A 15307-nucleotide genomic window follows, 5' to 3' on the forward strand; every position below is an offset into this window, starting at 1 on the left:
GTTTGTGATTTTTTCCCTTTAAATACCCCTTACTTCTTGTATTGGGGCCCAACTCCTCTGGCCAGCATGGTCATGAGATTCCTGGTTAGTTTAGAAGGTCTTTTTACCTTGCTGTTCTGCATGTCTTGTGGCTCTTACATTTTGTCTTCTCTTTTATAGAGTTCACTGAGCTCTAAGAGGAGGGCTTTGTTGAGAAATCCATTTCAGGACTGAGTGTTCCAAGGTCTTTGCATGATTTCAGTTATATGTGTCTGTTTGCCGGGCGGTGGTGGTGCACACCTTTAATCCCAGCACTTGGGAGGCAGAGGCAGGCGGATTTCTGAATTCGAAGCCCGCCTGGTCTACAGAGTGAGTATCAAAACAGTCAGGGCTACACAGAGAAACCCTGTCTCGAAAAAACAAAAACAAAAAAAAGTGTCTGTGTCTGTTCCTGTGTACTGAAAGGAGGAAGCTTCTGTGATGGTGGCTGAGCAAGCCACTGAGCTGTTCATATGACAGAATATCATGAGGAGTCATTGTCTTACTACGTTCGTTATCCAGAATCGTAGTGTTTGGTTTTATGTTAGGTCTTTATATATTTTAGATATTACCCCGCTATCAGAAGTGTATCTAATAAAACTTTTCCCATTTTATAGGCTGCTATTTTGTGTGCATGACGGCGTCCTTTGCCAAGCAGAAGCTTTTCAGTTTCCTGAGGTTCCAATTACTAACTGTGAATAATGGATATTTTAAGCCACAGTTCCAGTACACATAACAAGACACACAGACACTGAAATCTCATCATTGGCTCAGGATGGGAGATTTGTGGTTATTTGTTTGTCAGGATAACTCTAAAACTGTATCCTTATGTTAAGTTTTATGAACTGAGAAATGTATGATTCGTGCTAAATCCTTCAATCAAAATTTTCATATATTTTTATATAAAGTAAAGGATTAGGGCAAATTTAATTTAAAACTAAACAAGAGACCACTGGAGCTACTACACCTGGTTTTCTTTTCTTACAATAGCAAAGGTTCATTTCAAAATGAGTGTCATTTAACCAACTTTGCATTTGTTTAATTACTTCTTGTGACCATTTTGAACATTGATGTCTTCTGCTGCCATTTCTTTTTCTGTATAAGTCTAATTTAATTGTCTTAATTGTTAGTCTTCATCTATCACTGTACTTGTACTGTATCCAGGGTACCTGCCACGGACTGGGTTCATTGCGGGGACCCCAATTTCCACAGGATGAGAGTTCTGGTCAGGTGGGCAATAAGTTGGCAGATGACAGACAGACTGGACACAAGAGTGTGCTGAATCTGAATGCATTTGTACAAGGTGAAATTCAGGCTTAAATAGCATACAGCAAGCAGGGCAGATGACAAGAATCACATAGGCCGGTGAGGGTTACAGCAAGGTCAATAGTATTAGGGCCCAAGGCTGAGGTCAGGTAAGCAAGTGACCAACCACATCAAGGTCAGTAGGATCCGGTATCCAGGTGTGAAGCAGGCTGAAGAGCAGTGGAACCCTCCCTGCTGGGGCTATTTTGGTATTCCTATGCTAATTCTCTGGTTCTGCTGGAGGCCAGGACCAGAAGATTCCAATCTAGCAGTTCCTGCTAATTCTCTGGGTGTTGCTGGAGGCAAGCACCAGGAAGTTCCAATCTAACAGTTCTAGCTAATGTCCTTGAGTGAGGGAAGCCCTTCCATTACTCTCTAGTATGTAAAACAGTTCTGTGTTCTGTGGGACTGCCCTAAGAAATGTGCTTGACCTCGGTTGCTAACTCTGAGGACAACCTGTCTGATAAGGCAAATTCCTTGAGAGAAATTCCAAGCTGTCTTTAGCTTGGAATTAAATTAGGATACTTTGGAAACGTTGTGCTGGCCAGGAAACAACGCCCAATCATTTATGAATCATTTCTTGGGGTACCTTTATGCATAAATAAGAGGGCGTGTTGACGATTGGAAAGACTGATCTGGAACACGTCTGAGTTAAGAGATGCCAGCAACTGTCTGAATATCCAGGAGGCACAGAACTCCTTTTGGAGTCTTTAATGCCTCTTACCCTCAATCAGGCTTTTACCCCCGATATTATGGATGTAACTGGAGTAGACGAGTGGGCATGGCAGGTACCGTTTGTTTCAAGTTTGTAACTATCTTCAGGCAGTCTTTTCACACTAATATCAAATGAGTTAGTTGTGTACCTGTGAGCAAGTGGGTACCTAAACAGGAGGGCACTTGATATTTAGCCATAATTAAATAAATGCTCAATTATTGTTTCTCCTCATTGCCATTCATAAAACTCTGTTCTGTTTTTGTGGCCTAATTTGAAATATAACTGTCTTAATATTGAGTGTATCAAATCTAATCCTATAGTTTATTATAGGCAACTGCGGTTGGCCTGTTCTGAGCTTTTCATCCTTTCCAGTGAATGGAAGTTGTTCTTAATGCCCTGCTGGTACATTGAATCACCTCAATTGGTTCTGGCAATCAGAGGCAGCTGTTGTATGGGAAAGACATGAGGACCTACTGAACATCACATTAGGGCTGACCTCAGACTGAGTGTAAAAGGCTCAGCCCTTTCTGCCAGGCCCAGGAGAACACGTGCAAACAGATCTGCTGAAGTGGAAAGTAGTGCCATCATTTAAAGCATGGCTTGCTCTCCTAGCCCTTCTCCTGCTCCTGAATTTTTGTTTTTGTCTTTGTTTTCCTTCTTTAAAAGTGAAACAGGGTAGTTCATAGGCTGGTATACTCTTAGCAACATCTGTTGCCTTTCACAAGAGTCTTGGCCCAAGACCACATTTTTTTTTTTTAAATAAGGTCTGATACCCTGATGAAAGGGGTAAACTAAACAATCTCTACTTAAGGGATGCAGACATGTGGCCAGGTGTGCAGTAAGTGCTTTTCTCAGTTTATTCAAAATGGGTACAAAGGAAGGGCTTTTCCTCTCTATGTGATGAGACTGACAGAAAAAAGTATTTTACTGATTCGTAACTTGTGAATTTAAAAAGCTGTAGTTACATTTCACATCTCCTTGCTTTTATCCTTAGTAGCTGGAGCTCAAACTCAGATGATGAACAGCATGAAGAAACTACTAATCCTTCCTTCTTGCCACTTTACAGCAGTCTTGTCATACGATGTCTATAACTTTTCTTTTTTTAAAAGGATTGTCCAACATGTATTCTCCCTCTGAACTTATCTTTGCTTTACAGAGGAAAAAAAAATTGTTCTTCTTTTCCAATGAATTGTTCATGACATGACAGTATCGTTGACTTAAAACCATCACTGTTTTTAAAACCAAATAAAAACTTATGTAGCATGTGTGTGTGCAGGCTAGAGAAAGAGAGAGAGAGAGAGAGAGAGACAGAGACAGAGACAGAGACAGAGAGACAGAAAAAGAAGTGCAAAAAGAGACAGTTTTTTAAGTTTTTCTCTCGGAAAAGAAGGAAAAGGTCACCCAGAGAAACAGTCTGTCATTGACAGTTATGTTTTCATGGACACGCAGGTAGATACATACATATATACATAAATTCATTCTGCACTTTAAAAACACGTGCAATACATCCAAACACATATTTAAATATATAATGATAATGATCGATTAGTGTAACTTTCCAATGTGTATAAAGTATCATATTTAATAAACACATATAAATGTATGCAATAGTATTTGGTTTTATACATGCTCATTAAAGTGTAAATAATGAGGCTTTGCATCCACGTCATTTAGTAGCTTGGTATGTATTTAAGAATTAGTTAACTTTTATTTAAAAATCTAAATGGTTATGAATCTACTTTTATTTCAAAATTAAATAATAATGCCTGGAACCATTAAACATATCCCTTTTAGAACAATTGCATTATTTCTGTTTTCTGATATTTAGAGTGATCATTTAAAATCATGAATGTGTCCTCTGATTTTATTTGTGGTTATCAAGTTTTTATGTTTTTTTACTAGGAAAAAAATATACCAAATCATTGGATTGCAATTGGAATGGAGAAATATAAAATCATATATATATATATATATATATATATATATATATATATATATATATCTTATGAGTGTATATATATATGATCTACATGAGTATATATATATATATATATATATATATATATATATGAACATACAGGGCATAAATGAAATAACTTTTAAGGAAAGACATCTTTAGAAATCTTTTTGGTACAGAGACTTGGGTTAAGATAGTTTGTAGTTTTTATAAAATGCTGATTTATGATTTGACTCTTTTTCAAAAAAAAAATCAGTAATATCCCTTTGAAATCAATAAAAATGTCACACCAAAGACTTTGACAACCTGGCAAAGGTCATTTTAAAATTATTCTATAATAATGTATTTCTGCCCTTGTGGATGGAGCAAAAAGAATTAGCAGGTATGGAGTTAGAAAGCAGGCTTAAAATTCAGTAAGTAATTCCATTCATTTCAACAGCGCATACAAGCAGGCCTGTTGGCTTAGACTTGTAAATCTAGTATTCAACAGTTGTGGCAGAAAGATCGCAAGTTAAAGGACTTCCTTGGCTACAATGGGTAAAAGCCATCCTGACAACTTTGTTTCTTAAACTAAAAGGTACAGCTGGACTGGGACATACTTGATAGGATGCAGTAGCTTCACTCCCAAGTGCCAAGAGAGAAATAACTGGACAAAGCTGACCATTATATACAACTGCCATGTCTGGAAGGAAAATATTAAAGATTTACAATGACTTGACGAAAACAAAATCTTGGCCTTTGAAGTAACTTTACTTTTGTGTCATACCACCAATAGTAAACGTTTGAAACCCGCTTGGCTACACGAGCTATACCTGTAAATGAGTGGGAGAACTGACTTGAGTGAGCTTGTGACTAGTCCATAGGCAGGTATAGACCACCTTGAAATTCGGATTGTACAGTAAGAAAACAAAGTTATGGAAGAATCAATCAGGTTTGAACTGAGTTTAAAGAACAACCATTCAAAAACCTTTTAAAAAATGAGACAAAGAACAAAAGAGCCGCAAGTAAGCAGGAGGTGGCCTGTAGTACCTGAGGGTGGCACGGAAGGAAGCGGCGTGTGAGGTTAGCAGAAGTTGGTTATTCAAAGGCACGGAAGGCAGGGGCGTGGCACGGAAGGCAGGGGCGTGGCACGGAAGGAAGGGGCGTGGCACGGAAGGAAGCGGCCTGTGAGGTTAGCAGAAGTTGGTTATTCAAAGGCAAGTGTACGCACCTGTCTTTGCCTTGCTCCATTTACTACTCACTTGAATCGGAAACTTCAGTTAGGATAATTTGCATGGTTAATTAATGAACTGTTTGGGAGAAATTAGAAACGGTATAAAACCTTGTTGTCTTAATCTATAAGGAAATAATTAAATATTTAAGAGTATCTAATAAATTTCAAACAGGTAATTTATAACACTGTTTTAATCAACCACAAAGGCTTTATTTGTTTAAATTCAGGAGGAAAGTGCTTTTATATTTCCTATTGAAAGGAATATCAATGTGGATATTCAATTAAAAATCAATGTGGGGTACTATAAGATGTTACATGACTTATTTTTTCTTTTCTTTTATACTCTTCCAAAATATACGTATTTTACGCTTGCTAAAATGGCTAACTTGATTTTCAGTCTTCCGAGAACTGAAGACTTATATTAATGTTTAAACACAATTTTAAGAAGTGATCAGAGAGTTATTTTATATAATAATTTATGAAAATGTATTATTTTTATAATATAAATCTGCTCTAGGTCAAGCTAAAATAAATACAAAATTTAAAATGAGAGCAGTTACAAATACTCCAATTCTCTTAATAGAAAATATGAACTAGTTTATTCGTATTTGTAATTTAAAATATGAAGTAATTATATCTGGGTCTGTGGGCCTGGAGGAATCCTGTTTCAAGATGGCAGGATAGACCACCTAGGCTTTCAGGACTGAGAATGAATATTGATTTGCATCCTTAAGGTGCGTCAAGAGATTCTGAGCCAATGCTTCCTCATTTCTGCATTTCAATACTACCACTGATAAAATAAGACAATACAAGTATGTGTTTTCAAAGATGTCTTATATAGGTCATTTCATGAATAAGGTATTTAATCCAATTACCATTAGTGTCTGTGTGTGCCTTGTAATTTGGTTGTTTAATGAAGCTAATTAACTTTTTCGAGCCCCTGCCCCACTTTAGGATCTACTACCACCCTTCAAAGGTAATAGATACATCACTATATGTCACACATACTCAATGTAAAATGTGAAAATTCCTAAAAAATAATATGGCATTAGTGCTTATTCATGTTCACCAGCATTTACCCCCTCTCAAACATAATTTATGAAGTATCATTCTTCGTTTTGTGTGTGAGCTGTATTTTGTTTATGTTGTTCCTAATATATGGTATTCTGCATCCTTCATTGTGAGGCTTTCTCACTTAATTTGGGGTTCAGAGTAAACACATTGCCCTATGAGTAGAGTATAGGCAGAGATGTATTTTATGCTCCTTTGTGTCATTAAGATATAAAAGGAGAATGTAAACAATGCACAGACATAATGGTTACTTCTTTAGAATTCATCTTTGTGCCTGAAGTAGTTCAAGTACATAAAAAGACTACTGCTCTCTTCCATAAGTACCTTCAAGGACAGTGGTGTTTCAACACTTTCCTTTGAAGCAAGTAGCTCACCAAAGCCTTCTCCCTTAGGTACATAGTTTCCTATTTTGCCTGACTGGATTTTCCTTTTGAATAGGTGGTTAACCCTAAAGTCTCACCCAGGAGGAAGTTGCTGTCTTGGCACTGTGCAGTTGCGGTGAGCAGGGCCGTTCCTGCATATGCATTTCATACATTTCATGTGTGTTCACAGAGCACTAAATAAAACTGAGTGGCATGCAGAACCCATAGGAGGAACAGACAGAGGGCAGCGAGGTTAGTGCTAATAAGAGACACATAACAACTATGCTGAGAGTGAGGAACTGTGTCCCCCACACAAACACAGTAGGATGAGTGAAGGCATCTTTGGGGAGGCCACTTTCTGTTTAAAAGTATGCACGATAATCTCCTTTATTCTAATTCAATTTTTGCGGGTTCATGGTTTTTCCTCCTTGTAGAAGAACGTTTTACAAATACTTCTCTGATCTTTCCATCTACTTTATCTCCATTATACTCATTTGTTAATGCCAACCTGAAGTATCGGGTATCTGTATGCTATTAGAACTCTCCAAATAGCATGCATATGCTTTTTCTTTAAATCCTACACTTCACTACTTACTAGTCATTTATAAGTACATCTTCATTGTGTTTACATAGCTTTTCACGTGTGAACTCTTCCCTGGAACCTTGACCTTACTTTCTTTGTGGATCCTGCAATTTGTGCTATTAAACCTGTTATACAAAGAACATTCAATAATTATTTTTGAACTAAGTTGTATTAGTATTGAAACCTACTTTTACTTAAAATTTGATAGCTTATTGCAAAGCTATCAATATACTAATATTCAGTGGAGATTTCCATTGTTGCTTTTCTCTAAAGGTTTTGAAAGAATTCAAGAGACAGGTGGGTGTGGTGTAGGCAGCGATGTGCAGTGCAGGACTAGCTGACAATTTTGATTTGAGATGCATTTAGAAAAGTAGTTTGTGTCCCAACTATACTGAATCCAGAGATACAATGGGGCATCAGTAGTATCATATGCTATATAATAAATAAGCGTTCTCTTTCTCGTTGGCATTTGATACAGAATCAAAATCAAATGTTTATCTGTTTGAAATTGTTCCTTAGAAAGAAAGCACCGAGAAACTTGAAATGTTACAGTGGAAAATTAAATTTCTACTTTAGAATGATACTCACTGACACTCAGCATCTCAGGTGTTCTCAAGTCTAGGGGAGGACATACTGACTGTACAGAGGTGATTGGAGAATCGTTTGCAGAACAAGAAGCCAAGTGTATGTTTTGCCTCTGCTTTTCATTTTATCTCCACTTCATTTCTTGGTGTTTGCCCGTTAAACTCTCTGAGGAGTACATTCTTTCAAACCCAGAGCTGACGCAGCACATTTAGCATGTTCAGATCCTCAGAGAACAACCCTGGAAGTTCTGCATTCTATTACCCTGGCCTAGGGCATCTTGGGATCTTGAACTCATCAATGTAGTAGAGTCAGTTTAAGGATTCTAACTACAGTCAATGTTATAAATAGGATGCTAATAACAGTATATTGTATAATTTGATGCAAGTAATCTTTAAATATATGTGCAGACTATAAACAAAGGATATTCATGTAAGACTGAAGTCATAATGATAATCTATTCCAAGATGTTTCTCCATTTCTGCCATATCATAGATATTTCTCCAACCTTCAAACAAATACAAGGTTATTATTTCTAATGGACTCCTTCTAACAAAATGTGAACATTTTCTGCTAAAATGTTCCACAATGCTATGCTCCTGTTTACCTGGAGAATCATAGATACTTTATCTTCCTTTTAAAGACTTCTCATCATATGACCCTTTCTTGTTTTCTCATATTTGAGGCTGTGTGTCATCTTCACCATGTGCTACATGCTATTGAAAGATGTTTGTATCTGTTATTTTATAATAGACTCCAAGACCACTGTGTGACTATTCCCCAGCCTAGGAGACCATAAAGTGGCAGTTCTGATTATGTTTACCAAATAACTGAACAGACTCTCTGAGGTAGAATCTCTTATCAAAGTTGTTGCTTTTTCAATAAAATAAAATATGTGTCACTAGACAAAAAACAGAAAAGAGGATCAGAAAATGCTAAATACAAATAAAATATATTTTACAGGCATTTATTATTATGCTGAAAAAGATAGTAATGAAAAGCTCAGCCTATTGAGATCTTGTCTCAAGGAACATATTTTGATTTTCTGCCCTGATGATTCCTTTTCTACTTATTGCTCTCAAGAATGTTTTGATCTGAGTTCTCAATATCATGCTCTTTGCAATTCATAGCTATCAATGATCTGAATTGTATTTTGGATTTTATTGATTTTATTTTTTTATTCTGTTTTAGGTATGCACGCATGTGTGTGTATATTGTGTGCATGTGTGTATATGTATGTATATAATGTGTATGGGTGTGTTTGCGTGTGTGAGTGTGTGTGTGAATGTGCCTGTACCTGTGCCTGCATGTGATGGAGTATCTGTGTGTGTGTGTGTGTGTGTGTGTGTGTGTGTGTGTGTGGTTAGAATAATAAGTATGAATCAATTCTCACCTGCCACCATGTGAGTTTCAGGGATCCACCTCAGTGTGCTAGACTTGGTGGGAGGGTATGTACCTATATTTAGTCATTTAGCAGGCCCAAACATTTGGATTTAAGGAAATATAAGAACAAAATAGATGAGAGTTTGATGTGACTGGCAATCTTATCAGAAACTACTTACTTGAATAAACTCTACTTCAGAGTATGAATTAGTTTCCACACTGAAAGAAGCCATAATAGATTTATTTAATTTCTTTTGATTCTTAAGTTGTATAATTTAATCATATTGAAAAAGAGCTTTCTTAAGTATTGCAAAAGAAGAAAATTATAGCTTTTCAAATGACCTTACATACAATAAAAAAGAAGTAAAGCCTTTGATTGAGCAGGTCTTATTCTGTCCCTTCCTCCCCTGTCTCTATATCTGTATAAATATACACATGCTTGCATGTATATATGTATGTGAATAGAGATAGTAAAAGTTAAATGTAGAATGTTTAATATAATATATTATCTGGTTTGAACACACACAAGAAGTTCTTGATTAGCAAGTTTGGCTTCATATACTAATAACAATTTTATTGGAGCTACACAGAAAACTAGGTTTCTTAATAGGTAAGGACCCATGAGCAAAGGAGAGAAGAAATAAGCAATAAAGCATGTCTTTGTCTAACGACTGCACCTTAAGTCTGAGAGCTCTTCTTTTATTGTTGGCCTTAATGTTTGGCTTCTTCCTAGGAACAGAGTATAAACATATCTTTCAAGAAAGAGCAGGCCCTGAGAGACCTAGAACATAACAGTTCTCACAGGGGCCATGTCTGCCGTAAATTATGGTTCTCCTGTATACCCACCCCTGTATACCTTCCCCTGTATACTCACCCCTATTGTTCTACTTTCTTCCCTCTTGTTTTCTCTGAAGAAACCATTTTCCCTCGGATCGTCACAAACTCTATTATTATTTGTATCATCCTTCTTCAGCTTAAATTCTATCTGCTCAAAGATGGCCTGGTATATGTAATCGTGTCAACCTGATTCAGAAATACCTAGGACCCTGAAGTATACTTCTGAGTCTGTGAGAGTGTTTTCAGAGATAGTTATGATCACCAGGCCTCCGACATGATTCATGTTGCATTCTGTAGATGTATTAAAAGTTTCGAACAGAATTGAGAGGCAAGTAAAAGGTTTTAAGTTGGGAGCTGGCTAGAGAAAATAAGTAACTTAGAAGAAGAGAGCATGGGATGGGCCTTCTGAACCATGCGCTCCATTTTCTTCCCCATGTAGTCAGGTATTTTGTCACCACAGAAAAATCATTTGACTATTATAGGGACCGCTCCAAACGTCACCAGATGGAAGTTTTGTTTAACTTCTGCTTTGTCAGTCCCATCTCTGTTAGCTTTTCTCTCTAGAATGTACCTTTGGGTCCAAATGAACTTATGCCTTCCTCTGGGATGGGAAGCTGGATGAACAGCTTCTGGAGAACACAATAGCCAAGACCTATACTCTGGCTGACTTAAATAGCCAAGACCTATACTCTGGTTGACTTAAATAGCCAAGACCTATACTCTGGTTGACCTAACACATTACACCCTTTTCACTCTTGTTATACAGGTTCTATTTGACAGCTTTATCTTCCTTTCCTTCTCTCTCTCTCTCTCTCTTTCTTTTTCTCTCTCTCTTTCTCTCTCTCTTTCTTTTTTCTGTAAGGAATCCAGGTAAAATAAAAATATCTGATTTAAGATGACAACTCAAATTTACAATCAATCTTTATGTACAAGTTCAAGGTAGGAGGGAAAAGGTGGAAAGCTAAAAGTCTCACTAAAATAATTTATTTAATTGTTTATAAACATTTTTACATGTAATGTTCTTTGCTTAAAAAAGAGGCTCTGGAGCTCACAGTTATCCTTGGTTATATAGAAAGTTTGAATTTTGAAGCTAGACTGGACCATCTCTCACAAAAGTAAATAGAAAAGATGGTACTGTGACCAATTGCAATGATTGCCAATCAGTGTCACCTTTCCCAGTTGAATGACCCAGGAAGACAGAAAGCAATGCACAATTAGTTTAGTGTGCTCATAATTAAATGCCTGGACAAATACAGATGTTTCCTTTTATGTTACAAAAACATTTATTATAAGGTCCAAATATTATTCATATTTTCTTCATAATGAATCCTGGTCCCCCACTCCTTTTGGTTTTTGGTAGTTTTCAGTCCATAAAGGCTATAAGAAAAGTTGGTGTCCCAGAATGCAGTTCATTATGCAAAATAAATATATGCAGGTTTGGGCAGGGGGTGGATGGGGAGGGTGCAGCATTGCAGATTACAAGCCAGGAGCAAGGCAAACTCAGTATTTGAGCCTTTCAAAGAGCTGGAACCATATGCCAGTGTGTTTAAGGTCTACATATCGGACAATGAAGTTTTCCTGGGACTAGAAGCGTAGTCTCGGGGAAATCAAAACACAAGAAAAAACAAGGATATTTTCCAAAGCCTTTTTAGTTTTGGTAATGTACTAGAAAACAAAGAGGTAACAGATTTACCAGGAGTTCAAAGATACTGGATTACTAGCATACAATTTAAGATTTTGCGTTATGTATCTATTGTTTATATTTCTTTTGAGACAAGGTGTTTCTGTGTAGACCAGCTAAATTTGATTTCATGATCCTCTTAGTCACTTGAACGCAGTCCATTTTAAATACTGGGCAGAGGGGGAGGGGAATGGAAGTTAAAAATTCAGAACAGATGAAATTGGGCAGAGAGCAAGAACGATCCACTGAATCCATTGACAGAGAAATCAAGGAATCCGAGTCTGGAGGTAAATCTGTTCTCTGATTGTGGAGTGGGTTAAGTCAAGTGGACAGGGGAAAGAGGAATCCATTACCAGAACGGGAAAATGAAAAGCAAGGAAATACACACTGATCTTTTCACCTCTCATCTCTCTGAACAAACACCAAGTCACCAGGTTAGATCAAGCATCCAACATAGGCAAACAAAGCGAGTTTGATAGCTGCGTGCATTGTCATAAAAGCCCAGCTACCCTCTGCTTCTCCTTTTGCTGGCCTCCGGAAGCTCCTAGATTCCACCATGCGTGGAAATCACACCCCTCAGAAGTTTTGCGTTAAAGAGTACAGCAGGGGAGTATATATGCTGCAAGTAAAGAAAAAGTAGGGCAGTCTGAGGAGAATGAAAGGGCAAAACTATCAAGCAGTAAAAATTTTAAGTTCTGGTTAGTTGTATGACTTCACTGGTGCCTCAAGAGCTTAATTGATAAAGGCTTCTTCGGCAGGCTGAGGGGAGGAGGGAAGGCTTGAAAATAATTCCTCAAAACTCCCCTACTTTCTTGCTTTAAGATGCAAATACTTTGGTGGTGGGAGGAATGAGGGGGAAGCTTGAGCCCCTCCCACTCTCAAGCTTCTTTTTTTTCTCTGCAAAGGAATCCATCTGCACTGATCAGTCAGCCAGGAGCTGGAGGAGGATGCGCGCGCGCGCGCGCACGTGTGTGTATGTGTGTGGTATGTGTGTGTGTGTGTGTGTGTGTGTGTGTGTGGTGTGTGTGTGTGTGTGTGTGTGTGTGTGTGTGTGAGTGCGCGTGCGCGCGCGCGCTTGCTGGCTAAACGGGTCCCTCTTGGCAGTCTTAGCCAACAGCCCTTTCTATTTCTCCAGGAGGTCCCGAAAGTCTCAGTAGCTTCTCTGACAAGGTGCTGTCAGTGGTAACCCGCGGCGATCTGCACCGTCCTCTAAAGCTCACTCCCAAGTCGGTCCCGAGCGCCCTCTCGCAGTCAACCGCGCTCGCCCTCCGGCTCTCTCCGGGGACGCGCGCTCTGGTCGGCTCCGGACTTGGTACCCGAGATGGTTGTGCAGAGGATTAGCGTGTGTGGGGGATGGGGGTGGAGGGTTGGGGTGGGAAGGGAGGAGTAATGATGCCCCTTTCAGTCCCAGCCAAGAGCTGGCCCCTTGCGTTCAATGACCCCCAGGGTCCTTGTGCCCCGCGGAGTGCGTTGTGATTGGAAGAAGAGTAGGCTGCTGCTGGGCTGAGCAGGTGCTAGTCGGCTGCCTCTGTGTCTGCCCGGCGCTCAGAGCACAGCGTCCCTGAGCACCCGTGGATCCCCCCCATCCCGACCTCCCACCCCCTTGCCAAGTGCGCATTCTTTTAAATGCAAACGCCACGGTTTCAGGTGCCTGATGCTGCTGGCACGGTAGCGAGGCCCCAGGTGAGTGTGTGTTTGCCTTGGTTTGGGGCTGGGGCGGTCGCCCTCGCAGACGCGCGCGTCCTCGCTGCGCACCGCGGGGAGCCGGACAGATAAGTGAGCAAAGAGCGGGAGTGGAGGGGGGGGCTGGGTGGCGATCTCCGTGTGGAGTTTCCCGTGGCGTTCCCAAGTTACTGCGTGCTGTGAGGAGACGTGCTGCTGCCTGGCAGGACAGGCGTGAGGACTGAGTTTTCTCCCCGGCCGAGCTCAGCCGGGAAAGCAGTGTTGACAGGTGCAACGCGAGCGAAGTAGTCAGGGTGCGAGTGAATCCCAATCCCAGCCCACTCCTGATGCAGAGGTAAACACTTGCGGGCTGCACGGCTGTCCTCAAAGAGGTAGCCAGCGGACCCTTCGGTGGACCTTGGACTGATGCTGGCACAACTCGGAGCAGACTGTGCCACCGCTTTCTGCAGAGGTCTGAGGCTGGAAGGAGGTGTGAGCCTTGTGTAAGCAGGATCAGGATTCCTTTGAACCTTCTGACCTAGACCTCTTTGGCCTTATGTGAACGTGGAACTCAAGTAAGGTGACCCTCCCCCCGGCACCCCCCTAGTAATTAGTATTCCGTTGGTCAGGTGCATCTTTAGTGTTTGCCTCCACTTCGCCTCTTTGTACCTTTGGTGTGAGCTGGGAAACGGGCACCCTGCTTCTCTGGAATTCATGCTGGACTTGGACATCTTCGTGGGTTCACTTGGCACAAGGCTAGTTGCTGGTATTCAGCCTCCCAGCTTTCCAGCGTGGATTAATACAAAAGGACCTTTCCTTTGAATGGCTTCACGTTTTAGATCATTAACCCTTCGGATTTCTTAGATGTCATAGTTCAGGTAAGTAAAGATTCCTAAAATGAATTAAACCTGAACTGGTTTAAGCTGTTAGGGGGGGAAAAATCACAGATTTAGAATCTCTAGACCGTGGAAATGTGCATTATAGACCATTAATATTTGTAAAATACCCTTTACTTTGCAAGAGCTATTTTTAGGTCATGTGCTAAATTCAATATTTATAAAAAGAAGACTTACCCACCACAATGTCAGTGCCCAGTAGGTGTTTATTTTGTTTTGTTTTGTTTTGTTTCTTGTTTTTTAACAGAGGTGGATTAGCAGAACTTTAATCTCTCTTTACAGGTAGTAAATATTAATGCCAGCATATTGAAATTGCAAGTTGACAATATTTGTTGTTAAAGGTAGATTGCCAGTGCAAATATATATATATATATATATATATATATTTCCAGAGTTCTGTTGTAGTAGCAAGCATTATTAAAGGGAAGTTTGTGCAGATGCACAGTCAGCAAAATCTCAGTAGTTTTGAGTCTTTATAAAGAGAAGTTGTTAAGGGGAGGGAAGAACTAAGAATAATTTCAACTGCAGCTTCCAGAAACCTACTCAAACAGCTCCTTTTCTAAAGAACTGGTCAGAGATCATGTTGAGCCAAATGCTTGTTATTCTATATGAAAGAGAAATGCATTCCAATGATTTTCTTTGTTTTTTCGGGGCTATTTTGAAAAGCATGGGGGTAACTGCAAACGCGTAGGGTGCTGGCCACCAACTTCTTGACCCGCTCTCTTGCGTACTCTGGTGTAATTGTCAGTGGCTACGTGGAAGCTGTGAGGCAGCATCCAGTTTTAACAGCTCTATCTGAGTAAGCATGTTGCGATTTTGTGTGTGGAAGGAGAAATAAATCAAGAGGCACAGCCTATCACCCTCCTAAAAGCCATTCTAGTTTGCAGTGCTACTAAAAGGGCATTGTGCACTCTCGGTGTGAGGTATTACGGCGATTAAGGACGGTGATAGGTCATTAGAATTACGTTAACTATCAGTTGACAGATGCACAACTCTTCCTAAGTCTACTTTTATTGATTTAATGTCAGAGAGTTTGTTCTCT

The 15307-nt window shown here is 39.6% G+C and overlaps 1 protein-coding gene across 4 annotated transcripts in view; it reads left to right on the top strand.

Moving 5' to 3' along the window:
• The first annotated feature begins 12738 nt into the window (after positions 1 to 12738).
• Positions 12739 to 15307, top strand: part of Cdh7 (cadherin 7) — a 146453-nt gene continuing 143884 nt past the window's right edge. Inside the window, exon 1 of one of the 4 annotated variants that reach the window (XM_031379948.1) lies at positions 12739 to 13390. In XM_031379948.1, the coding sequence (XP_031235808.1) occupies positions 13334 to 13390 (57 nt within the window). In that variant the 5' untranslated portion in view covers positions 12739 to 13333. Of the gene's footprint in view, positions 14248 to 15307 lie in introns of all 4 variants that reach the window. The other 3 variants (XM_031379928.1, XM_031379939.1, XM_031379923.1) reach the window with 3 other exon arrangements.

The sequence above is a fragment of the Mastomys coucha genome, unplaced genomic scaffold (genome assembly GCF_008632895.1).
Source record: "Mastomys coucha isolate ucsf_1 unplaced genomic scaffold, UCSF_Mcou_1 pScaffold1, whole genome shotgun sequence".
Lineage (NCBI taxonomy): Eukaryota > Metazoa > Chordata > Mammalia > Rodentia > Muridae > Mastomys > Mastomys coucha.